This window comes from Lepisosteus oculatus, chromosome 7, assembly GCF_040954835.1.
Source record: "Lepisosteus oculatus isolate fLepOcu1 chromosome 7, fLepOcu1.hap2, whole genome shotgun sequence".
Taxonomy (NCBI): Eukaryota; Metazoa; Chordata; class Actinopteri; order Semionotiformes; family Lepisosteidae; genus Lepisosteus; species Lepisosteus oculatus.
The window spans coordinates 56828071-56852328 of record NC_090702.1 but is presented as its reverse complement, the minus strand read 5'-3'; the positions used below and the strand labels follow the sequence as shown (position 1 = coordinate 56852328).

The window sequence follows — 24258 nt, the reverse complement described above, 5'->3', positions numbered from 1 at the left end:
ACCCGGTCAGCACCAGGCGCAAGGCAGGATATACTCTGGACGGGACGCCAGTCCATCACAGGGCAGACGCACAGTTACACCCGCGACTAACCCACCAGTGTGTCTCTGGAGCCCCTGGTGTGTGTCTGTGTCTGTCTGCCCTGTGCTGGACTGGCGTCCCATCCAGAGCGTAACCTGCCTTGCGCCCTTGGAAGGGGCTCCGGCTCCCCAGCGACCCCCGACTGGATGAAGAGGTTAGAGAATGTTAGGGCAACCAAGGCCAGTATCTCAGGGTCTCCCATGTGGAGTAAGAGAGAGTGATCGAGACAACAGGCGCAAGCGAGGTTGGGTATCCAAAGCCGAATGGTAAGCCAGGGCTGAGGTCCAGGAACGAGAAACGGGATCAGAAGCCGAAGGCGTCTGCAGGGAAATCCAATCCAAATCGTAAGGCAAAGTCGTGGTCAAGGAGCGAGCAGTGAGGTGCGAGTCCAAAAGGGCCGACCAGACAAGGCAGGTAGAAGCTCTAGACAAGAAACGGGTACCGAGCCCCGAGCAGTGCGCACTGAGGGTTCAGGCACGGCGTGTACGAGGAACCGCCGGGGGTGATGAGTCACTCGTGCGGCGGCGCTTGTGGTTAAGGGGTATCCGCTGCAGCCGATCAGCTCGTTGGCGAGAACTGCACTGAGGGCCGCTGGTGGTAACAGAGAAGGGGTGATCCCTCCGGCTCGGCCGCTGTCCCGCCGGGAGGCAGAGGCAACAAGTCGCACGGTGCTGCTGAGCACCGGCTGGGCCCTGCTTCTGTCCCGCCGCGTCACCTGAAGGGCTCATCCAGGGCACCCCGACCTGCCGGACACGCTGCACTGAGGCTTCTGCTGGAAACGTTACCCCGAAATAAGAAGGTGTGTCAATACTGTGTTGCACGTCGGAAAACAGCTCTTTTATAGGAGCAAAACCAAGCAAGGCAGCACTGACTTCAATTAGACAAAAAACTAAATGAGAGACAGGAATAACAACGTTCATTGCAAAGTGAAAGTAAAAGCCCCCCCAGAAAAGAAACAAGTCCTGTGTCTGTTTGAGGTCTGGCGATCATCAGTGTCTCCACTGATCCAAAGGTTGGGTCTGTCATTTGTCTTGTTCTTTATGGGTCCAGGGGTCAAGGGATCCAGGGGTCAAGGGGTCCAGGGGTGTGATTTGTCTCAGGTTTCTTCCACAATCCCATATATACTAACCAGAGCACCAGTTTATATAGAGAGGACCACAGCTGCTGTTAGTCATGGTAGTAATAACCAGCAGCCCGAGCTCTGGCAGCTGACAGCCTGTCACATACTGCTACAATAGGATCACTGGGGCAGGATAGTTTTAGGTTTCTGGACTTTGTGGGCTTGCCTGTGGGTTGGATCTCTGCGGCAGACACTGCTGGTGTACCCTGAAAGAGGTACAGTACTTTACCCCCATTTGCTCCAGTCCACCCACCCGTATTAGTCTGCATTGCTGTGATGGACTAATGTGCTGTCCAGGGCTACCTGCTACCTGCCCTGAACTGTCCTCTCCGACGTTTACAGGTGAGATCTGGTTTTACAGCAGTGGTTTAACTCACAACCTCCCAGGCTCTGCCAGACCTTGGCTTTGTCCTCAAAGACAAAGGACTCCATGGATTCCTGGCAGCTGGCTGCTCCTGGGTGAATTACGAAGGCAATGACCTTGAATTCTCAATTGTCGCCAGCCGCCGCTGTCTTACTTTAACCCCTGGCCGGTGGAGTTGGCTGCTCTCTGCAGTGAGAGAACAGGCTGGGTGGGGCCCTGGAAGAACAGAGGAGTTCCCCCAGGAGGAAATCACCCCGACAGCTCTGGTGCTTCAGCTGGTGAGGCTCTCTGCAGCACACTGCATCAACAGCCCTCTGCTGCCCTCAGACTCCTGTGGACTGTGTCCATGATCGTATTAAACACAGGAATTTAATTAATAATAATTAATAATTGCTTACACTTATATAGCGCTTTTCTGGACAATCCACTCAAAGCACTTTACAGGTAATGGGGATCCCCTCCCCCACCTGGATGATGCGACAGCAGCCATAGTGCGCCAGAATGCTCCCCACACACCAGCTCTCAGTGGGGAGGAGAGCAGAGTGATGGAGCCAGTTCAGAGACGGGGATTATTAGGAGGCCATGATTGGTAAGGGCCAAAGGGAAATTTGGCCAAGACGCCAGGGTAACACCCCTACTCTTTTCGAGAAACACAACACACTGGGATTTTTAATGACCACAGAGAGTCAGGACCTCGGTTTTACATCTCATCCGAAGGGCGGTGCCTGTTTACAGTCTAGTGTCCCCGTCACTACACTGGGGCATTAGGACCCACATGGACCACAGGGTGAGCTCCCCCTGCTGGGGTCAGTGTCAGTGGAGGTCAGTGTGTCTGTAGCAGGGCTGCCCAGTCCTGGTCCTGGAGAACCAGTGTGTCCGTAGCAGGGCTGCCCAGTCCTGGTCCTGGAGAACCAGTGTGTCTGTAGCAGGGGTGTCCAGTCCTGGTCCAGCAGGGCCAGTGTGTCTTATCATTATTATTATTATTATTAATAGTAATAATTAAACTGATCTCCTGTCCCAGCCTGAGGAACACTGAGCCTTCTCTCAGTAAAAATAAGACAGTGTGTCACTGAGGAGCAGTGAGTCTGTCTCTCAGTAATGTGTTTTTTTTGTTATTTCTGCAAATGTCCAATAATGTTTCTATTGCTAATGTTCCGTTAATTGCTTCTATTTTGGCAACTCTGTAATTCATCCGTCGTGCCAGTAAAGAAAGTGTCCCATGACGTCTAATTTCAGACTGTAACACTGGCGGGACAGTACTGCCCAGTACGGTAGTTCAGCCACTGCGTGGACGATGCTGCCTGATGTCTATTTCTCTTAACCCAGAGCCAGCACGAATTGTCCTGCTATTGTCCTCGTCTTAACTCCCGCAAGGCGATCAGCGTGATGGCAGCGCCCTCTGCTGCCCAGGCGCGGAAGTGAGTACTGACAGAAGAGAGAAGCGCACACGATTATTCACGGATTTGACCTCCTCCGTCAAAACGGAATTCGGACTGGTGTCCTGGATGGATAGATAGAAACGAGTCATGTATATACTTCACACAAGGGACATGCACAGGAACACATTAATACACAAACACACGCTACGTCCGTGTTCCCCTGTTCTGCCTGCGCAGAAGCTCTTCAGATCCCGGGCGGTTTTGGTCGACCGGTAGAGTTTTCCTGAGGCGGCTTTTTCAAACGCACCGGGTTCTGTTCTGGCTGAGAGGAGTCGTCGACCATCATTTCCGATCGCCTCTTTAGTCTGAGTGTGTACAGGTCTCCGACAGACGGTGACTCCCTCTGCATAGCGGACATCTATAAAAACATAAGAAAAGCTGCAAAGGAGAGAGGCCATTCAGCCCCAGTCTGCTCGATTTGTCAGTAATTAATTTATTCCAGGATATTATGCAGCTGTTTCTTGCAGGAAGCCAGGCTGTCAGCTCCTGCAGTATGGCTTGGTAACGTTAGAGTTCCACACCCCCACAACCCTCTGGGTAAAGCAGGGCCTTCCTGTTCTTGCTTTTAATAGGAACTTCCATGCAGTCTGCTGGGGTGACATTGTCAGGACCTTCAAGGATTTGAATACTTGAATTAGCTCTCTTTGTAGTCTTCTCTGTTCTGGACTAGACTCTGTTCTGGACTAGATTCAACTGGGTGGTGTGGTGGTGCTGTGGCTTAGGATCTGTGCCTGTGGCTGAAAGGTTGCTGGTTCAAATCCCATGGATGGCAGAGGAATCCTACTCCACTGGGCCCCTGAGCAAGGCCCTTCACCCCAGCTGCTCCAGGGGCGCTGTATAAATGGCTGACCCTGCACTCTGACCCCCAGCTTCTCTCCCTGTCTGTGTGTCTCATGAAGAGCAAGCTGGGGTCTGTGAAAAGACAAATTCCTAATGCAAGAAGTTGTATCTGGCCAATAAAGTCATCTTATCCTATCTTAACTTCCTTCAGCCTGTCGGTGTAGTTCACTCCTTTATTCTCTGGAATGTGTCTGGTTGTTCTCTGGATTGATTTCAGAACAGCAATATCCTTTCAATAATGTGGTGACCGAAACTGAACACCATATTCTAAATTATGCATTACTGGTGCGTTATACTATATATTTTAACATAATATACCTTGACTCAACGCACACAGAAATGCCTCAACGCACACAGCCTAATACAGCTTTAGCAATACTGTAAGTCACCTGTCATTACAATTAAGCTTTTTTGAGTTTGAACGTAGGCGTTGTATAGACTACATTTCCCACAGTTCCTCGCTCGAGGGAAACAGGAAGTCACGGGGTAAATCACGGGATCCCAAAAAATTGGCACTTCACATTTGCTCGCCGTCACTGCAGCTGAGAAAACGGACTGTGGTGATGGCGGTGGAGACAGTCTCTCCGGATTGGGAGTTTGATCGTTTTGACGACGGGTCTCAGAGTAAGCGATCTCGTTTATGTGGGTTACGGCAGACGAAGTAACGGAGAGTTTGGTGTTTTGTTGGTGCCTGTGTGAAGGAGAGTGAAAGCGGAACTGGTGAAGCTTGGTAGTTGTATCTCGCACAGAAAGCTGGCAGTCAGGTGCGACCTGTGTTGTTTTCGTCTGTCGGGACGAGCCGTGGCAGCTCGAAGTAATGTTTATTCATTGACAGTTGTGCAGTTGATATTTGTGAAGGCGCAGAAAAGCATACCGCGACGAGTAAGGTGTTTTTGTACTTCCGAATTTGTGGGAGCAGAGCCGGCTGTCGTAACGCCAGAGTGATCAGAGCTGCCGCTGTGTTAAAAGCCTTTGGGTTTCGGCTGCCTGTCGTCCGGGGGCTCTCCGGTGAGACTCGGCTGTACGTCTGAAGGTGGGTCATTGGTGTCGTGATTTGGGTGCTGTTTAGACCCGGCGCAGAGGTGCGTCTGGTTTCTGGACCTGGAGCTGTGTGTCGGCTCGGGGGTGTGTCATGGGGACCCCCCTCCTCCTGGCCCAGCGTGTAGCTCTGTGTAGCAGTGGTCGCCCATCCTGAGGGCGAGAGTTTGGGCTCTGAGGTCCAGGGCTGTCCTGGACCGTGAGTCTCCACACCGGATATGCTGCGGGTTCAGAGCCCGCTCTCCTCTGAGGCGGCTGGACGCGATCGCCGGATCCAGCCTCCCAGACAGGCTCGACGGGTCGAATCTGTATCTGTGCTTATGTACTGTGCACTTTTCCGCCCGTATTCACCCGAGATTAGCACAGAATAAACCGTTTCGCTTCTCCCTAGGTCTTTCGCATCAGCACTGTTATGCATGTAGTAATACTAATTCTCGCCGTCGCAGCAGCTGAAAACGGGCTGCGGTGGTGAATAATATGTTGCATAGTGAAGAAGTTGCACGCCTCAAAATGCAACATATTATTCATCTAGAACCGTCTTGATTGAATTGAGCCTACCTTTAGTGCCCCTAAGGGAATTTGTCTTGCACATCAAGAGCTCATAGCATGTAACGTGAATGACAGTAACACAATACAGCAACAATACGGACGACAATCAACCCCATCCCTCAAGCAGAACTCAGTTATACATCATAAGATTGAAAAACAGACGATTAGCTAGTACAGGGTCTAAAAACAATAACATGATCCCTACCTGCAAACTCTGTACATTGCTCAACAATTGAATGTTAGGTGTGGAGGAAATAAATGCTCTCTTAGTCTTTATGCAGGGGATCTGAATTTCTGGTACGAAGGGAGCAGGAGAGCATCTTCTCAAAAGAGGAAAGGATGAGAGGGGTCTAAATTTGATCGCGAGATAAATAATCGCCCCGTTAGGCATGTTTTTGAGTTCAGGAATGTGCCGGTAATCTTGCCACCCGTCCAGATTACTCTGCTTGACTTGTTTTTGCTCTGCAAGGACACAGCAGCTCCCCAGCTCTGAACACAAAAGGTTAGAATAAAACTCGCATAAGAAAAAGTGTCAGCATTGTGCTTTCCATATGGAAAAACCTTACCTCTGTATTGAAGGTCCAAGATCATTTATAATCAATAAAGATCTGGCTTTCGTATCTCTTTAGAGAATAGAAGTTCTTTGCCATCCACTATGAAAACAAAAGGAAAGGAATCTGTAGCTTTTCGGTCAGTGGGTCAGGAGTTCTGGGGTCAGCTGGGCTCATGTCAAGGGGTCAGGGGCTGGACTGTAAAAAGGTGCCGTCCAGAATTGCTGTGGTCAGTAAAAATCCCAGGGCGTTTCTTGAAAAGACCCTGGTGGTGTGTGTACTTGACAAGAACTTGATTGTGTTGCAGCGGTTTCAGTGTGGTTGAAGGAAGTTCTGTCTAGCTGCTGTGAAAGAACCCTTCTACACGGGACTTGCAGTTCATTTTCCTAGGTCTAGAAAAAAAAGCCCTGGAGCTCTTTCTTTTTTGCCTTTGCAGTCTAGGTCAGGAGACACTGTAGTGCTGTTAACATAATGGGTGAATTGAGGGCTTTACTGGGCATGTGGAACTGAAAGTAAAGGAGCTTTCGCAGCCTTCTCGTTCGGTGTGCAGTTCCAGTGCGGTGTTGTAGTAGTGTCGCATTGCAACATCCTTTACAGAAGAACCAGGAGGACATGCTGCCGTTGCTGATGGTTCTGTCTGTGGAAAGGTGGCGTGGGAGCTTGCGGATGGTAGTGTAACTGTTTTGTAAGGATGAAGGAGACGGCAGTCCGTCAGCTGTTTTCTCTGTGTTGTGTCTTACACAGTGTGGAGAGGGCTTTGGCGTTGTGAGCCGCACACTCAGATAGTTGGCTGTGTTTAAGATGAAACGGCAGCGGCGCGCTCTTGTTTATAAGGCAGGAGCCCGTGCTGGGTCGTCCTGCTTGGCCGTGTGTCTGGAGAGGCGGGCTGTCGGATCTGCGGGACAGAGGCGCCTGCGCTCCTGCTCGACAGCAGCCTGGAGTGGAGCGCCGGTGGGCAAGCTGCCCAGCCCCCATGACACAGTCCCGGGATCCCCAAGTAGCATCCCCAGGTTGTGCAAGAGATGAGCAGCGCAGGGTGGTGCGCAGGACGAGCTCCCTCACTCGTGGTCGTGCAGTTCCTGTGTGAGCAGGAGGAAGTCGGGGAGGGGGTGCTCCGACAGCGGACTCAGATTTCCAGATGGCAGAGTTGTGTCCCGGAGACGCCCTGTAGGCAGGATTCTGATAGGCAGAAGAAGGCGGCATTTTGTGTGAGCCCTGCAGCCCGAGGCTGTGCTGGATTGAGCTGACTCCTGCTCGCTCTCTGGAGAGCTGGAAACTGGAATCTCTCACGTTTCGATCTGGGAGTCTTACTCCAGGACAGTTGCTTCTTTGCTATTGCTGGCGTTTACGGGTGTTTGGGTGTGTGCAGGGCCGTGTGTGGGTGTGTTCGGGGGGGGGTATGCTGTTGTGTGCAGGTGTGTGTTGTGTGCCGACAGTGTGTGGGTGTGTGCAGCCTGTAGATGCCTGGCAGTGCGCTGTCCGCAGCTGGGCGCCCCCTCGGCCTGGCTGTGCCCCCGCTGAAGCCCTGCACCTCTGCTTCTCAGAAATCCACGCGGAGGTGCAGCTGAAGAACTATGGCAAGTTCCTGGAGGAGTACACCTCCCAGCTCCAGGGAATCGAGGACGCCCTGGACGAGTCCATCGGAGACGTGTGGGACTTCACCCTGGATCCGATCATGCTGCAGGTACCCGTCTCGGGGCCTTCAGCCTGCTGGAGGGGAGGCAGTCTGAACCAGGAATCGAACCTGACAGGCAATCCAGGGCACAGGAGGCCGCCATCAGGAACTCTGCCACGAGCCCCGTGTGTCCCTTTTATTAGGTCACGAATGTGTTGACATGGCAGGTGACTTAGACAGCTCCCCGCACCGCTGAAGAGGGGGAGATGGGAGGTGTGAGACCCGCAGGCTGGGTGATGCCAGCAGCCATATCACCCTGCAACTCACAACTGGCAGCCCACTGAAGCTCAGCAGGTGTGAGCCTGGTCAGTACCTGGATGGGAGACCTCCTGGGAAAAACTAAGGCTGCTGCTGGAAGAGGTGTTAGTGGGGCCAGCAGGGGGCGCTCAACCTGCGGTCTGTGTGGGTCCTAATGCCCCAGTGTAGTGACGGGGACACTATACTGTAAACAGGCGCTGTCCTTCGGATGAGACATAAAACTGAGGTCCTTACTCTCTGTGGTCATTAAAAATCCCAGGGAGTTTCTCGAAAAGAGTAGGGGTGTTACCCCGGTGTCCTGGCCAAACTTCCCATTGGCCCTTACCAATCACTGACTCCAAATAATCTCCATCTTTGAACTGGCTTCATCACTCTGCTCTCCTCCCCACTGAGAGCTGGTGTGTGGGGAGCGTTCTGGCGCACTATGGCTGCCGTCGCATCATCCAGGTGGGGCTGCACATTAGTGGTGGTGGAGGGGAGACCCCATTACCTGTAAAGCGCTTTGAGTGGAGTGTCCAGAAAAGCGCTATATAAGTGTAAGCAATTAGTATTATTATTAATTGTTGGACGCTGATGTGCATGTGCCTAGGTGCGCTCACTATCGCCCCCTGGCTGCCGGTGAATTATGCAGCACGGCGTCGTGTCTCAGGCACAGTAGCTGTCTAGGGTGACATGACCGCAGATTAACAAGCCGGTTCCTCTGGGACCGAGCCAGAGCTGTGTTTTGTGAAGCCATGTCTGTGTCTTTCTGTCATTCGCAGACGACAGTGTGACGAGACGTGTTTTCTTGTCCTTTTCAGCTTCTTCCCTATGAACAGTCCTCTCTGCTGGAGCTGATCAAAACAGACAATAAGGTAAAACAAACCAGTCGCCCTCTTCAGCTCACTTCTGTTTTGCAGATTGTATTGCTTGGCCTTCGTGGTGGCGTTTCGGTTAGTTCACAGCACCGGAGTCCTGGGCTCAGGTCCACCCTCTGGTGTCTGTCTGTGTGGAGTGTGCATGTTCTGCCCAGGATTTCTTCCGGGTCTCCAGTTTCCTCTCATTTTCCAGAGACATGCCAGCTAGTTTTGAGTGTCCCTTTTCCCTGTGCCCCTGTGCCCCCATGCCTGAGCTCCTGGGATAGGTTCTCTTCACCCGGGGGGATGCGTGAATCTCTCTCTTATCTCAATGCTTTCTTTCCAGTTCAACCAGTCATTTCTGCTTCCTTCTAGCTCTGCCTAGAATGAGTAGTATGGATGGGAGCGTGTTCATTCAATTCTGATGTGTTATTAGTGGGGAGGACATTATGTGAATGGCTGGGTTCATGTAAGGTCAGGTTGCCCTGCTCTCCCTTACTGGAGCACGGTGTGGTGTTAAAGTACTAACGCAGTCTGGGATGTGCAGTCCATGTGGAGAAGGAGGAGGACCCATGCCTTGGTGACAGGGGTACCTGTAACACAGGTGTGTGGCCTGCAGTGGGTTACTGATTACTGGGTATCGCCTGGTGTTGCGGATTGTGCCAAGCGTAGGAGGTGAATGACCAGGTCAGTGACCTTGTATTTTCTTTAATTTTAATGTTCTTACAAGCTCAGAGGAATATCATGACCTGCCAAGAGCTTCAGGATGATCTGTTTTTTTATTCCATTTAAGTTCCATTCCATCTGGGTTGTTTAATCATTTTATGTATATCTGATCAATCTTCGTTTAAAAAAATTCTCACTCCTAAAATAAACGGACAGCCGCCAAGAACTACAGTAGCTCTAGTAAGTCCCTAATTAACCACAGGACTCTATTCTCTGTCACTGCTTTGCCACCACTGACTGGCGGATGACGACATTAATCTGTACATGGACTGTGCTACTAGCTATGTCAACAAATGCATAGAAGATGTTGTCCCCAGGATTACTGTTCGCAGATACCCAAATCAAAAACCGTGGGTAAATGGCGAAGTACGAGCTAAACTCGGAGCTAGAACATCCACCTTCAACTCTGGAGACAAGTACACGTACAGGAAATCCAGATCCGATCTCAGAAAAGCCGCCAAGAAAGCCAAATATACACTATCACGACTACCGGGACACTCGGAATATCTGGGATGGAATCCACACCATCACAGATTACAAACCAAAACACGGCACCACGACACACATCGCTTTTCCCCCCGATGAACTAAATTCATTTTATGCTCGGTTTGAAGTCCATAACACGGAACCAGTTAAGGAAATCCCAGTAAACCAGGGCGAACTCCCACTGTCTGTCTCCAGAGCTGACGTGTACAAGTCTTAAGAAAGACTAATCCACGCAAGGCTCCTGGCCCCGACGCTGTCCCTGGTCTGCGCAGATCAACTAGCGGACATCTTCACAGACATATTTAATCTCTCCTTCACTCAATGCACAGTCCCCTCTTGCTTAGAGAAAACCACCATCATCCCGAACCAACTGCCTAACTACCGGCCCGTTGCACTCACATCCATCATCATGAAATGCTTCGAGTGGCTGATCAAAGCACACATCACCTCCTTACTGCCTGACACCTTGGACCCACTGCAGTTTGCATACCGACAAAACAGATCAACTGAGGACGCCATCGCCACTACTCTACACACTACCCTCTCTCCCCTGGACAAGAAGGAAACGTATGTGAGAATGTTGTTTATTGATTACAGCTCAGCATTCAACACCATTGTACCCTCAAGGCTTATCACCAAGCTCCAGGACCGAGGACTAAGCTCCCCTCCCTGCAGTTGGATCCTGGACTTTCTGACGGGCCGACCGCAGGTGGTGAGAGTAGGCACAAATACATCCTCCACGCTGACTCTGAACATCGGTGCCCCCAGTGCTGTGAACTCAGCCCTCTCCTCTACTCCCTATTCACCCATGACTGCATCGCCAGGAACAAGACAAACTCCATCATCCAACTTGCGGACGATACAACGATCATCGGCTTGGTCACGAACGGTAGAAACACTGACAGCATGATGTCAGGACAACAACTTCTCTCTGAACGCCAGCAAAACTACAGAGCTGATCGCGGACTGCAGGAAGCATCGAGGAACAGACCACGCACCCATTCACATAGCGGGTCCGCAGTGGAGAGAGTCAACAGTGTCACATATCTAGGTGTCAACATCACGGACGATCTAACCTGGACCCACCACACCAACCCCGTAGCCAAGACAGCACGGCAGCGCCTGTTCTTTCTCCGCAGACTGAAGAAGTTCGGCATGCCGTCACACATCCTGACCGACTTCTACAGGTGCACCACTGAGAGCATCCTACCCGCCTGCATCACTGCCTGGTGTGGTAACTGCTTCCCCGAGAGCGCCAGGCACTCCAGAGGGGGGTGAAACTGGCACAAAACACTATCGGCTGCGCTACTGAACACAGAGAATATCTACTCTGTTAGATGCCTCAGGAAGGCCAGGTCTGTCCTCACGGACCCCAGTCACCCTAAGCACAACTTGCTCTCTCTACTACCATCCGGAAAACGGTACCGAAGTATACAGACCAAGACCACCAGGTTTCGTAACATCTTCCCCCGGGCAGTAAGAATGCTAAACAGCCAACCACAGCAGACACCTGCAGTTACCTCCTTGAACTGACAGGGGGCACCAGCGCCCTCCCTGTCACTTGCACTCTCAGGACACATACGAAGAGTGCTAAATACCTCCTACCCTTGTGTTACTTTCGCACAATCTGTAAATTGTACTGTAAATTGCAATTGTGTCATTTATTGTATCCTAATTTTTTTCTTTTAGTTAATCTAATCCCTATAAATTCCTGTCCTTCTACTCTTCTATCCCTCTTAACAAGCTTGCAGACAAAGCATTTCATTGCCGACAACTTCGCTGTATGCTGTACTGTTCGTGCATTGATAAATAAACCTTGATTGATTGATTGAGGTACAGTGTAATTCTGTTTGTAATTGAGTTGTCTCACCTCCAGAATTGTACTTGACATGTAATAACAGTGAAAGATATCTTTAATTGTCTGGTGACCATTTCTTGTTTTTTTAAATAAGCTCAGACATATTTGTTCTTATATTGCATGTCTGTGATTATAATGATAATAACTGTAGCATATTTTTAACTGTAATTGGAACATCAGAGTTATTTCAAATCACACAGCAGCTGTAACTATAACTGAAAGAGGTCATAAAGCATGGGTGTGGTTCATTGGCTCACCTGTTTCCATCAAGATTGTTGTAATGGAGTAGGAATACATGCTTGTTATCCTTCCCCTTACCCTCTTGACTGGGGAAAAAAAGAGTTGCTAAGCTGCTCTTGAGGTGGAGTTTAGTAACAATGATGATTTTCTCTGCAGGTCCTCAATAAAGTAATCACTGTGTATGCTGCTCTGTGCTGTGAGATTAAGAAGCTGAAACATGAGGTGGGAGAGTTTTAATTGATTGTTTTAATTGATTGAGTAAAGCATAAATTAGTGTTGATCCTTGTTCGTGATCAGTCATTCAGACTGTTGATTAGGATTCATCCCAGTGTTGAGCCCAGATTTTAGATTAGTGGTGATGTTAGTGTAGAGCTCAGACTCTAGGTTATTGTAGAACTCAACCTCTAGATCAGGGTTAAATCCCTGCGTTGACCTCACACTATCGATTAAAGCTTTAAAATAAGAATATGTTTTTTAAACATAGAAGAATTCGGATGTGTTTCCTGCCAGCCCCCTTCTGTATCCGACTGTTTCTGCCTGTTTACTGTTTGCGCCTCGGGTGCAAATCCTCACGCCACACAGCTCTCGTGACCGGACGCTCGAGTGACTGAGATCTCTCCTTGCAGGCGGAGAGCCGGTTTTACAGCGGGCTGCTGTACTACGGTGAAGGAGGTAGGTAGGCCGGCCGGTGTTTATACGGGTGTCTGTGCCAGGGGTTGCAGAAAGAGCTCAGGTTCACTGTGGCGGAGTGAATATCGCTGTATTCCCCCCAACCTGCACTCTTTCCGAAGCTCTCCTGCCTTCCCCTGCCCAGTGTAGAGCGAGTGTGGGAATCCGGGGGGTGAGCGGAAGGCCAGGGGTTCATCATGCCTGTTTTTGCAGCTTCGGAGGCCAGTGTGGTGGAGGGGGAGGCTCAGATCCAGATGGGCAGGTTCATCTCCTTTCTGCAGGTACGGGAAGCCGAGGGCAGCTGCGGCTGCAAGCCTGCATGTGGCTCAGCTTGTCTAGAGAGGAGGCCTCTGGGTAGTGACTGCCTGCCTTCTGCTCTCCCCGCTGTGCGCAGGAGCTGTCCTGCTTCGTGGCGCGGTGCTCGGAGGTGGTGGTCAACGTGGTGCACCAGCTGGCCTCGCTCTACAGCAGCAGCAAGTAAGACGGCCGTCACCTGGCGCCTCGCCCTGCTCTTCCAGCGGCGGCCCCCGGACCGAGCTGGGGCGGGCAACGCTAGCCTTGTGTTTCTTCTGTTTCAGGAGCGCAACCAAAATCATCGAATCGTCTGGTGTCCATTTTCAGGTACGCGACCCAGTCAATCCCCTTTCCTTCGACAAAGCGGCGAACAGTACTTGCCCTGCCCGAAGCGCTCGGTTGAGATGGGGCCCGGTGTCGTGGCTGCCGGAACGATGCCGTGGCTTGTGGGGGGCGCAGGAGTTGGCCCCCCTACAAACAGCACAAACGATGAAAGCCGCCTCAGTCATTCGTGCTGTGTTTGTGCCATTGAAAGTAGTGTTTGTGCTGCTTTCGTCTCCGAGATACAGTGCCTTGTTTTTTCGGGGTCATGATGTCACCCCCCCCCCCCCCACGACGTTGTAGGGAAACCAGACCGGTCTCGTTTGTTAGTGCCACGTTTGTGCCGTTGAAAATAACCTCCCAGCTGCTTTCGTTCCCGAGATATAGCACCTTCTTTTTCGGGGGGTGACCTTGCCCAGCCCCCCTACAACATCACAGGGGATCTGGACCGGTCCCGTCTGTGTGTGCCGAGTTTGTGCCATTGCTTGTGGAGGGCCCTGGTCTTCACCGGCCTGTCGCCCCTCTCGCCCCCTCTCTGCAGACGGTGTACGAGCACCTGGGCGAGCTGCTGGTGGTGCTGCTGACCCTGGACGAGATCGTGGAGCACCACGCCACGCTCAAGGAGCACTGGAAGATGTACAAGAGGTGGGTGGGCCGGAGGCGCGCGGGACCCCCGCAGCCCGAGAGCCATCCTGCTCCGCGCCAGCTGACCCAGTCTCCCGTCCTCTCCCCCCCCCCAGGCTGCTGAAGTCCGTCCATCACAACCCCTCCAAGTTTGCCGTGCAGGAGGACAAGCTGAAGCCCTTCGAGAAGTTGCTGCTGAGGCTGGAGGGCCAGCTGCTGGACGGCATGATTTTCCAGGTCTCCCGGCTCCGTTCGCGTGTGGGACAGGGCTGAGGTCCGGGCCGGCTGCAGGAGTGTGGGAGCGTGGGAGTGTTTTTCACGGTGCTGTCTGTCCGACTGTCTCCCGCTCAGGCCTGTGTGGAGCAGAGGTTCGATAGCCACGGGGAGGGGGTGCCAGTCTCCAAGAACAGCGCTTTTGCTGAGGAGTTCGCCCACAACATCCGCACGATTTTCGCCAATGTGGAGTTAAAGCTGGGTAATGGCTGTTTTTATAATAATAATCAGCTTTATTTTATATAATAATAATCTTTTACACTTCTATAGCGTTTTTTGGACACTCCAGCGCAGGGACTCCAGGACAGGAGTAATGTGATCACTTTCTGGAGACATGGTCAGCATTTGGTCTGAATTGGAAGTGACATTTGATGTCATTAAGCGGTTGCCGCCGGGGCACCAGCTCAGAGTTCAGCCTGCTCTCTCGTCGTGTTCAGGTGAGCCGTCGGAGATCGACCAGCGGGACAAGTATGCGGGAGTCTGCGGGCTGTTCGTGCTGCACTTCCACATCTTCCGCTCTGTCGATAAGAAGCTTTATAAATCCCTGCTGGACGTCTGTAAAAAGGTCAGTTCAAACTCTTCTTTTTGTTGTCTGATTGGTCTTCTTGGGCACGGACATCTGATTCAGTTTTTAAGCGCTTCAGAGTCCGGCCACACTGATGTAGTCTTCCTAGTGTGGGTTCATAACTGAAGCACTGTGGAGGTGTGAAAGTCAGGGTAGTGAGGTGGGGGCCACGTGCTCTACAGGTCGTTTTTGCAGCTCAGGAAGTGATTTTGTGGGGACCCGAAGCTCCCGTCTGACTCTTCTGCCTCCCTGCAGGTGCCCGCAGTGACGCTCACTGCCAACATCATCTGGTTCTCCGACTCCTTCCTGCTGAGCAAGGTGCCGGCTGCCGCCAAGCTCCTGGACAAGAAGAGCCTGCAGAGCACCCGGGCCCAGAAGGAGAGCTTCCTGCCGCAGAAGGCACAGACGCTGGCCAGGTGGGACCCCCCTCTCTGCCCTCCCGCCGGCTCTGGCGTTCCCTGCGCAGTGGAGCTCCAGACACCGGGACGGTCTGTGCCAGGGCAGCTCGGGGTGGCCCAGCGCCCTCTTAAGCCTTTCCTTGATTTTGACAGTTAAACCTGTCGAAATAAATAACGTGCAGGCCCCGAATACACATTACTGTATATACACTTCGAGGTCTTTGGCCTTGCGCCGTCCTCGCCGAGCTGGGCGCAGGTTCAGCGAGATTGGTGAGATCTCTGCACCCGACACTGAAATCGCCCTGTCCTGCCCACGGTGCCCTGGGGCTGGTGCGCAGCTCCAGCTCTTTGGTGTGTATGTGTAGTGCGTCCTCCTTACTACAGTCTGTTGTGAGTGTGCTCTCGTGTGGGATGACAGTGGGGTTTGGCAGCAGCTCGCTGTCTGACCAGAAGGCATTACAGGGGGTGATCAGGTCAGCCCAGTCCATCACTGGGGTACAGCTCCCCTCTATTTCAGACATTTTTATAACTCACTGTCTCAGGAAGGCTGGAAGTATCGCTCAGGATACCGGTCATCCTGGTTTCTCCCCCCTTCCCTCTGGTAAGTGTTATACATAAAGGCACGACCCTCCAGATTCAGAGACGGTTTCTTCCCACAAACTGTCAGATTACTGAACTCTACCCCTGCCACTGGCTCACACTGGTGGTTTTTTTTCTCGCACTGCTTGTCTGACTTTTTTTTTAAAGATGTATGTTATTTAACTTATTGTTGCTGCTGCTGCTCTGTGTTTGTTTTTGGTGATTCCTTTAATGTCTTTGTATTTATTGGAACATACATGCAAATAAGCATTTCATCGCACTTGTGCATATGGCAGGTGAACTGAACTGAGTTCCCTGCTTGAGCTGTCTGTGCTCCTGCTGCAGGGACGTGCAGTCTTACTACGTGTTTGTGACCTCGTGGATGATGAAGATGGAGTCCGTGTTGTCCAAGGAGCAGAGGACCGAGAAATTTGCCGAGGACTTGAACAGCAGGTGCAACGTCTTTGTCCAGGTAAGGAGGAACAGACAGTCAGGAGGCGTCTGGGTAATCAGAAAACGTTAGTTCGTTGGACGATTGAGTAGGTGCAGAAACCAAGCGGGGTCCTGCAGATTCCTCCTTTTCTGAATGCTCTGGAGGGAACACGGACTCTTTTCAGCACCGCGCTCCGGTCGCGGGCAGTCTCTTGTCCTACCGGTGAGGTGCAGTCGGTGCCTGTGCGGGAGTTAAGCACCTGTGCTTCAGATCCAGGTGTCAAGATGTGTAAAACATTTCTTCTGGTGCAGGACAGGTGTTGCCACTAGTGAACTACTGGAACGGGGGGTTTAAAAACAAACGTAGCTGCTCCTTTTCGGGTGCTGATCCCATTGTCGTCCTCCAGGGCATTCTTTACGCCTACAGCATCAGCACCATCATCAGGACCACGATGAACCTGTACATGTCCATGCAGAAGCCCATGACCAGGACGTCGGTGAAGGCTCTGTGCAGACTTATAGAGCTGCTCAAGGTATTTGGCAGTGAGCTCCAGTGAGCTCACACATGCCTGCCCCCCAGTCACAGCTGCCCCTGGACGAGCTGTCTGCCCCCGTCACACCCGCCCCCCCCAGTCACAGCTGCCCCTGGACGAGCTGTCTGCCCCCATCACACCCGCCTGCCCCCCAGTCACAGCTGCCCCTGGACGAGCTGTCTGCCCCCGTCACGCCTGCCCCCCCGTCACAGCTGCCCCTGGACGAGCTGTCTGCCCCCGTCACACCCGCCCCCCCCAGTCACAGCTGCCCCTGGACGAGCTGTCTGCCCCCATCACACCCGCCTGCCCCCCAGTCACAGCTGCCCCTGGACGAGCTGTCTGCCCCCGTCACGCCTGCCCCCCAGTCACAGCTGCCCCCGGACGAGCTGTCTGCCCCCGTCACACCCGCCCCCCCCAGTCACAGCTGCCCCTGGACGAGCTGTCTGCCCCCGTCACGCCCGCCCCCCAGTCACAGCTGCCCCCGGACGAGCTGTCTGCCCCCATCACACCCGCCTGCCCCCCAGTCACAGCTGCCCCTGGACGAGCTGTCTGCCCCCATCACACCCGCCCCCCCCAGTCACAGCTGCCCCTGGACGAGCTGTCTGCCCCCATCACACCCGCCTGCCCCCCAGTCACAGCTGCCCCCGGACGAGCTGTCTGCCCCCATCACACCCGCCCCCCCCCAGTCACAGCTGCCCCTGGACGAGCTGTCTGCCCCCGTCACGCCCGCCCCCCAGTCACAGCTGCCCCCGGACGAGCTGTCTGCCCCCATCACACCCGCCTGCCCCCCAGTCACAGCTGCCCCTGGACGAGCTGTCTGCCCCCATCACACCCGCCTGCCCGCCCCCCAGTCACAGCTGCCCCTGGACGAGCTGTCTGCCCCCATCACACCCGCCTGCCCCCCAGTCACAGCTGCCCCCGGACGAGCTGTCTGCCCCCATCACACCCGCCTGCCCCCCAGTCACAGCTGCCCCCGGACGAGCTGTCTGCCCCCATCACACCCGCCTGCCCCCCAGTCACAGCTGCCCCCGGACGAGCTGTCTGCCCCCATCACACCCGCCTGCCCCCCAGTCACAGCTGCCCCCGGACGAGCTGTCTGCCCCCATCACACCCGCCTGCCCCCCAGTCACAGCTGCCCCCGGACGAGCTGTCTGCCCCCGTCACGCCTGCCCCCCAGTCACAGCTGCCCCCGGACGAGCTGTCTGCCCCCGTCACACCCGCCCCCCCCAGTCACAGCTGCCCCTGGACGAGCTGTCTGCCCCCGTCACGCCCGCCCCCCAGTCACAGCTGCCCCCGGACGAGCTGTCTGCCCCCATCACACCCGCCTGCCCCCCAGTCACAGCTGCCCCTGGACGAGCTGTCTGCCCCCATCACACCCGCCTGCCCGCCCCCCAGTCACAGCTGCCCCCGGACGAGCTGTCTGCCCCCATCACACCCGCCCCCCAGTCACAGCTGCCCCTGGACGAGCTGTCTGCCCCCATCACACCTGCCCCCCAGTCACAGCTGCCCCTGGACGAGCTGTCTGCCCCCATCACGCCTGCCCCCCAGTCACAGCTGCCCCTGGACGAGCTGTCTGCCCCCATCACACCCGCCCCCCCCAGTCACAGCTGCCCCCGGACGAGCTGTCTGCCCCCATCACACCCGCCTGCCCGCCCCCCAGTCACAGCTGCCCCCGGACGAGCTGTCTGCCCCCATCACGCCTGCCCCCCAGTCACAGCTGCCCCTGGACGAGCTGTCTGCCCCCATCACACCCGCCCCCCCCAGTCACAGCTGCCCCCGGACGAGCTGTCTGCCCCCATCACACCCGCCTGCCCGCCCCCCAGTCACAGTTGCCCCCGGACGAGCTGTCTGCCCCCATCACACCCGCCCCCCCCAGTCACAGCTGCCCCCGGACGAGCTGTCTGCCCCCATCACACCCGCCTGCCCGCCCCCCAGTCACAGCTGCCCCCGGACGAGCTGTCTGCCCCCATCACGCCTGCCCCCCAGTCACAGCTGCCCCTGGACGAGCTGTCTGCCCCCATCACACCCGCCCCCCCCAGTCACAGCTGCCCCCGGACGAGCTGTCTGCCCCCATCACACCCGCCTGCCCGCCCCCCAGTCACAGTTGCCCCCGGACGAGCTGTCTGCCCCCATCACACACGCCCGCCCCCCAGTCACAGCTGCCCCTGGACGAGCTGTCTGCCCCCATCACACCTGCCCCCCAGTCACAGCTGCCCCTGGACGAGCTGTCTGCCCCCATCACGCCTGCCCCCCAGTCACAGCTGCCCCTGGACGAGCTGTCTGCCCCCATCACACCCGCCCCCCCCAGTCACAGCTGCCCCCGGACGAGCTGTCTGCCCCCATCACACCCGCCTGCCCGCCCCCCAGTCACAGCTGCCCCCGGACGAGCTGTCTGCCCCCATCACGCCTGCCCCCCAGTCACAGCTGCCCCTGGACGAGCTGTCTGCCCCCATCACACCCGCCCCCCCCAGTCACAGCTGCCCCCGGACGAGCTGTCTGCCCCCATCACACCCGCCTGCCCGCCCCCCAGTCACAGTTGCCCCCGGACGAGCTGTCTGCCCCCATCACACACGCCCGCCCCCCAGTCACAGCTGCCCCCGGACGAGCTGTCTGCCCCCGTCACACCTGCCCTCCAGTCACAGCTGCCCCTGGACGAGCTGTCTGCCCCCGTCACGCCTGCCCTCCAGTCACAGCTGCCCCTGGACGAGCTGTCTGCCCCCATCACACCCGCCCCCCAGTCACAGCTGCCCCCGGACGAGCTGTCTGCCCCCATCACACCCGCCCCCCAGTCACAGCTGCCCCCGGACGAGCTGTCTGCCCCCATCACACCCGCCCCCCAGTCACAGCTGCCCCCGGACGAGCTGTCTGCCCCCATCACACCCGCCTGCCCCCCAGTCACAGCTGCCCCCGGACGAGCTGTCTGCCCCCATCACACCCGCCCCCCCCAGTCACAGCTGCCCCCGGACGAGCTGTCTGCCCCCATCACACCCGCCCCCCCCCAGTCACAGCTGCCCCTGGACGAGCTGTCTGCCCCCGTCACGCCTGCCCCCCAGTCACAGCTGCCCCCGGACGAGCTGTCTGCCCCCGTCACGCCTGCCCCCCAGTCACAGCTGCCCCTGGACGAGCTGTCTGCCCCCATCACACCCGCCCCCCCCAGTCACAGCTGCCCCTGGACGAGCTGTCTGCCCCCGTCACGCCTGCCCCCCAGTCACAGCTGCCCCCGGACGAGCTGTCTGCCCCCGTCACGCCTGCCCCCCAGTCACAGCTGCCCCCGGACGGGCTGTCTGCCCCCATCACACCCGCCTGCCCCCCAGTCACAGCTGCCCCCGGACGAGCTGTCTGCCCCCATCACACCCGCCTGCCCCCCAGTCACAGCTGCCCCTGGACGGGCTGTCTGCCCCCATCACACCCGCCCCCCAGTCACAGCTGCCCCCGGACGAGCTGTCTGCCCCCGTCACGCCTGCCCTCCAGTCACAGCTGCCCCTGGACGAGCTGTCTGCCCCCATCACACCCGCCCCCCAGTCACAGCTGCCCCCGGACGAGCTGTCTGCCCCCGTCACACACGCCTGCCCCCCAGTCACAGCTGCCCCCGGACGAGCTGTCTGCCCCCATCACACCCGCCCCCCCCCAGTCACAGCTGCCCCCGGACGAGCTGTCTGCCCCCATCACACCCGCCTGCCCGCCCCCCAGTCACAGCTGCCCCTGGACGAGCTGTCTGCCCCCATCACACCCGCCTGCCCGCCCCCCAGTCACAGCTGCCCCCGGACGAGCTGTCTGCCCCCATCACACCCGCCCCCCCCAGTCACAGCTGCCCCCGGACGAGCTGTCTGCCCCCATCACACCCGCCCCCCCCCAGTCACAGCTGCCCCTGGACGAGCTGTCTGCCCCCGTCACGCCTGCCCCCCAGTCACAGCTGCCCCCGGACGAGCTGTCTGCCCCCGTCACGCCTGCCCCCCAGTCACAGCTGCCCCTGGACGAGCTGTCTACCCCCATCACACCCGCCCCCCCCCAGTCACAGCTGCCCCTGGACGAGCTGTCTGCCCCCGTCACGCCTGCCCCCCAGTCACAGCTGCCCCTGGACGAGCTGTCTGCCCCCGTCACGCCTGCCCCCCAGTCACAGCTGCCCCCGGACGGGCTGTCTGCCCCCATCACACCCGCCTGCCCCCCAGTCACAGCTGCCCCCGGACGAGCTGTCTGCCCCCATCACACCCGCCTGCCCCCCAGTCACAGCTGCCCCCGGACGAGCTGTCTGCCCCCGTCACGCCCCCCCCAGTCACAGCTGCCCCCGGACGAGCTGTCTGCCCCCGTCACGCCCCCCCCAGTCACAGCTGCCCCCGGACGAGCTGTCTGCCCCCATCACACCCGCCTGCCCCTGGACGAGCTGTCTGCCCCCATCACACCCGCCCGCCCCCCAGTCACAGCTGCCTCCGGACGAGCTGTCTGCCCCCATCACACCCGCCCCCCAGTCACAGCTGCCCCTGGACGAGCTGTCTGCCCCCATCACACCCGCCTGCCCCCCAGTCACAGCTGCCCCTGGACGAGCTGTCTGCCCCCATCACGCCCGCCCCCCAGTCACAGCTGCCCCTGGACGGGCTGTCTGCCCCCGTCACGCCTGCCCGCCCCCCAGTCACAGCTGCCCCCGGACGCGCTGTCTGCCCCTGATCTGTGGAGCTCACACAGTCAGCGCTGCTGTTCTCTGCCCGCAGGCCATAGAGCAGACGTTTCACCGGCGCTCCATGGTGGTGGCCGACTCCGTGTCCCACATCACCCAGCACCTGCAGCACCAGGCGCTGATCGCCCTGGCCACGGCCAAGGTAGGACATCGCCGGCAGAGGGCGAGCAGAGCGGCTGCTGAAAGGATTATTCACTCTTACTTCTTGAGTATGTGTGCCTGTTCCCCATCATGGTCTTCTCTGTTCAGGGTCAGGAAGGTTCCTTCAGCCTGTCACGGTGGGACGTTCTCTTTAGCCTCAGACTGATCCTTTGCTTTACAATATCGCTAACGGCGAAAGGGGTGCAAGCTGGTTTCTGATGCTGTGTGAGGTACCCCTGAGGGAAAGTGTGGGACCACGGGCTGCTTTTACCCTCTTCTGTGCTGCCGGCTTGCTTCCAGAACAAAGGGTCTTTTTTTAAACCTTCTCCTCTGCGCTCTTGGGCGCGGACTGAGTGCGACTCCCTGTGACTCCCCTTTGCAGAAGAGAGTGATCTCGGACAAGAAGTACAGCGAGCAGCGACTGGATGTGCTGTCGGCGCTGGTCCTGGCGGAGAACGTGCTCAACGGCCCCAGCACCAAGGAGAGGAGGCTGGTGGTCTCGCTGGCCCTCAGCGTGGGCACGCAGATGGTGAGTCCTGCAGGGGGGCCAGACTACGATCTAGGACACTGAAGGATAATAATAAAAATAAACTTTATTTGATTTAGTTCCTTTAAAGGTGGCTTCTCAAAGCGCTTTACAGAAAGACAACAACAACAAAAAAATACACAAGTTACACATGATGAGAATACACAGAGGAGACAGTAGATGGTGGTGCTAAATACAGCAGGAGCAGAGGGGTGAAGTGAAGGCTCTTCTACAGAAGAGGGTTTCGAGTCTGGATTTGAAGGAGCTTAGAGAAGGTGACTCTCTGGTATCCGAGCTCCAGAGCTTTGGGGCGCAGCAGGAGAAGGCCTGGGATCTTCTCGTTTTCCTTTTCCCTTCCTTCTAATCTTTACGTGTGTGTATTTGAGTGTTATGAAATCCGATGTCAGATTTAGAGCAAGTTCACCCCAGATGGAATATTGAGCAGCCGGAGTAGAGTGTAACAGCAATGGCTGACGGCTAGAGACCACCCAAGCCTGCTGTTGGGGGCTATGAAGCATTCCTGGATTCCAGTTATCTACTTGTTGTTATAATTGTTATTACTTTTATTACTATTTATATTATTAATGGAGAGAATAGAGTACTTTATTGCCATATGTACACGTATATTGGAATTCTTAAATTTTATTATTAGATTAATTCTTAAATTAATATTATTAAATGCAAAGATCACTTAAGATCAGTTTGCTACAGCAGGGCCGACGGGGCTCCTTTGTTCAAGTTTGGTGATTGGTGGTGTTTCCTCGTTAAAGAGCAGAGCGCAGGTGCAATCAGGGAAATGTGGTGCTAGTGTCTCAGGGAGCGGGAGGAGGCTCCTGTCACCTGTGACCTGGCTGAAGGGGAAGGTGGTGGATCCCCAGAACTGGATAGGTGTATTGAGCATGTCAGCGGTAGCGCTGTCTCCCTGGGCATGCTGTGTTTGTCAGAGCGGTGGCCATGCTGAGCACGCAGGCACGGGTCGCCCCGCTCTCCAGTGGAGCTCACACCTCCTTCTGTGCTCGTTCTCCACAGAAGACTTTCAAAGACGAGGAGCTGCTCCCCCTGCAGCTGGTGCTGAAGAAGCTCGACCTGATCAGCGAGCTTAGAGAGAGGTAGGGGGCTCGGCTGCAGTCTCGCTGAGCTGATTCCTCTGTTTTCCATTTGTGGGTAGAGAGATGAAACCCACAAGCGTTTGAGAGCAGCCCCTGGCTGACTCGCGAATCACCCACCTGTCCTCCCCGCCGTCTTCCAGGGTGAAGGTTCAGTGCGACTGCAGCTTCCTGTACTGGCACCGCGCCGTCTTCCCCATCTACCTGGACGACGTGTACGACACCGCCGTGGACGCAGCCCGAATACATGTGAGCTTCGCCTCCCCTGCAGCTTTAACCCCCTCCTGCACTGCAATCTGCACCTACTGCAGTCTGTACACTACGCCCCAGCCCTGCCTGCCTGCGCTCTGCTCCCGGCCCCGTCTGCCCTTCTGCCTGCCTGCGCTCTGCTCTCGGCCCCGTCTGCCCTTCTGCCTGCCTGCGCTCTGCTCCCGGCCCCTGCCTGCCCTTCTGCCTGCCTGCGCTCTGCTCCCGGCCCCGTCTGTCCTTCTGCCTGCCTGCGCTCTGCTCCCGGCCCCGTCTGTCCTTCTGCCTGCCTGCGCTCTGCTCCCGGCCCCGTCTGTCCTTCTGCCTGCCTGCGCTCTGCTCCCGGCCCCGTCTGCCCTTCTGCCTGCCTGCGCTCTGCTCCCGGCCCCGTCTGTCCTTCTGCCTGCCTGCGCTCTGCTCCCGGCCCCCGTCTGTCCTTCTGCCTGCCTGCGCTCTGCTCCCGGCCCCCGTCTGTCCTTCTGCCTGCCTGCGCTCTGCTCCCGGCCCCCTCTGTCCTTCTGCCTGCCTGCGCTCTGCTCCCGGCCCCGTCTGCCCTTCTGCCTGCCTGCGCTCTGCTCCCGGCCCCTGTCTGCCTTTCTGTCCACCTATGCTCTGCTCCTATGCTCCTATGCTCTGCTCTGCGCTGTAAGTCACTGGGGTTAGTCCTCTGTGCTCAGTCAACAACTTTGGATTATGTTTTAACTGGAAACAAAGTAGGGAGTCAGTTCAGCCCCTCTCAGACAGAATGAAAACCAAGTGCAGACGTGTTGCACTGCTCGTGACGAGCTGGAGTGAGACCTGCAGTCAGCTGTCCACGTGC

General features: G+C 56.3%; 1 protein-coding gene across 1 annotated transcript in view; it reads left to right on the top strand.

The window, feature by feature from the left end:
- The first annotated feature begins 4333 nt into the window (after positions 1 to 4333).
- Positions 4334 to 24258, top strand: part of washc4 (WASH complex subunit 4) — a 35410-nt gene continuing 15485 nt past the window's right edge. The window contains exons 1-19 of the mRNA XM_069192890.1: positions 4334 to 4466; positions 7525 to 7664; positions 8714 to 8767; positions 12216 to 12281; positions 12686 to 12731; positions 12942 to 13009; positions 13123 to 13205; positions 13307 to 13349; positions 13885 to 13988; positions 14084 to 14204; positions 14319 to 14442; positions 14678 to 14805; positions 15061 to 15221; positions 16128 to 16254; positions 16622 to 16747; positions 21454 to 21561; positions 21943 to 22089; positions 23116 to 23195; positions 23336 to 23441. Coding sequence (XP_069048991.1) covers positions 4406 to 4466; positions 7525 to 7664; positions 8714 to 8767; positions 12216 to 12281; positions 12686 to 12731; positions 12942 to 13009; positions 13123 to 13205; positions 13307 to 13349; positions 13885 to 13988; positions 14084 to 14204; positions 14319 to 14442; positions 14678 to 14805; positions 15061 to 15221; positions 16128 to 16254; positions 16622 to 16747; positions 21454 to 21561; positions 21943 to 22089; positions 23116 to 23195; positions 23336 to 23441 — 1893 coding nt within the window. The 5' untranslated portion in view covers positions 4334 to 4405. The remainder of the gene's footprint in view (positions 4467 to 7524; positions 7665 to 8713; positions 8768 to 12215; positions 12282 to 12685; positions 12732 to 12941; positions 13010 to 13122; positions 13206 to 13306; positions 13350 to 13884; positions 13989 to 14083; positions 14205 to 14318; positions 14443 to 14677; positions 14806 to 15060; positions 15222 to 16127; positions 16255 to 16621; positions 16748 to 21453; positions 21562 to 21942; positions 22090 to 23115; positions 23196 to 23335; positions 23442 to 24258) is intronic.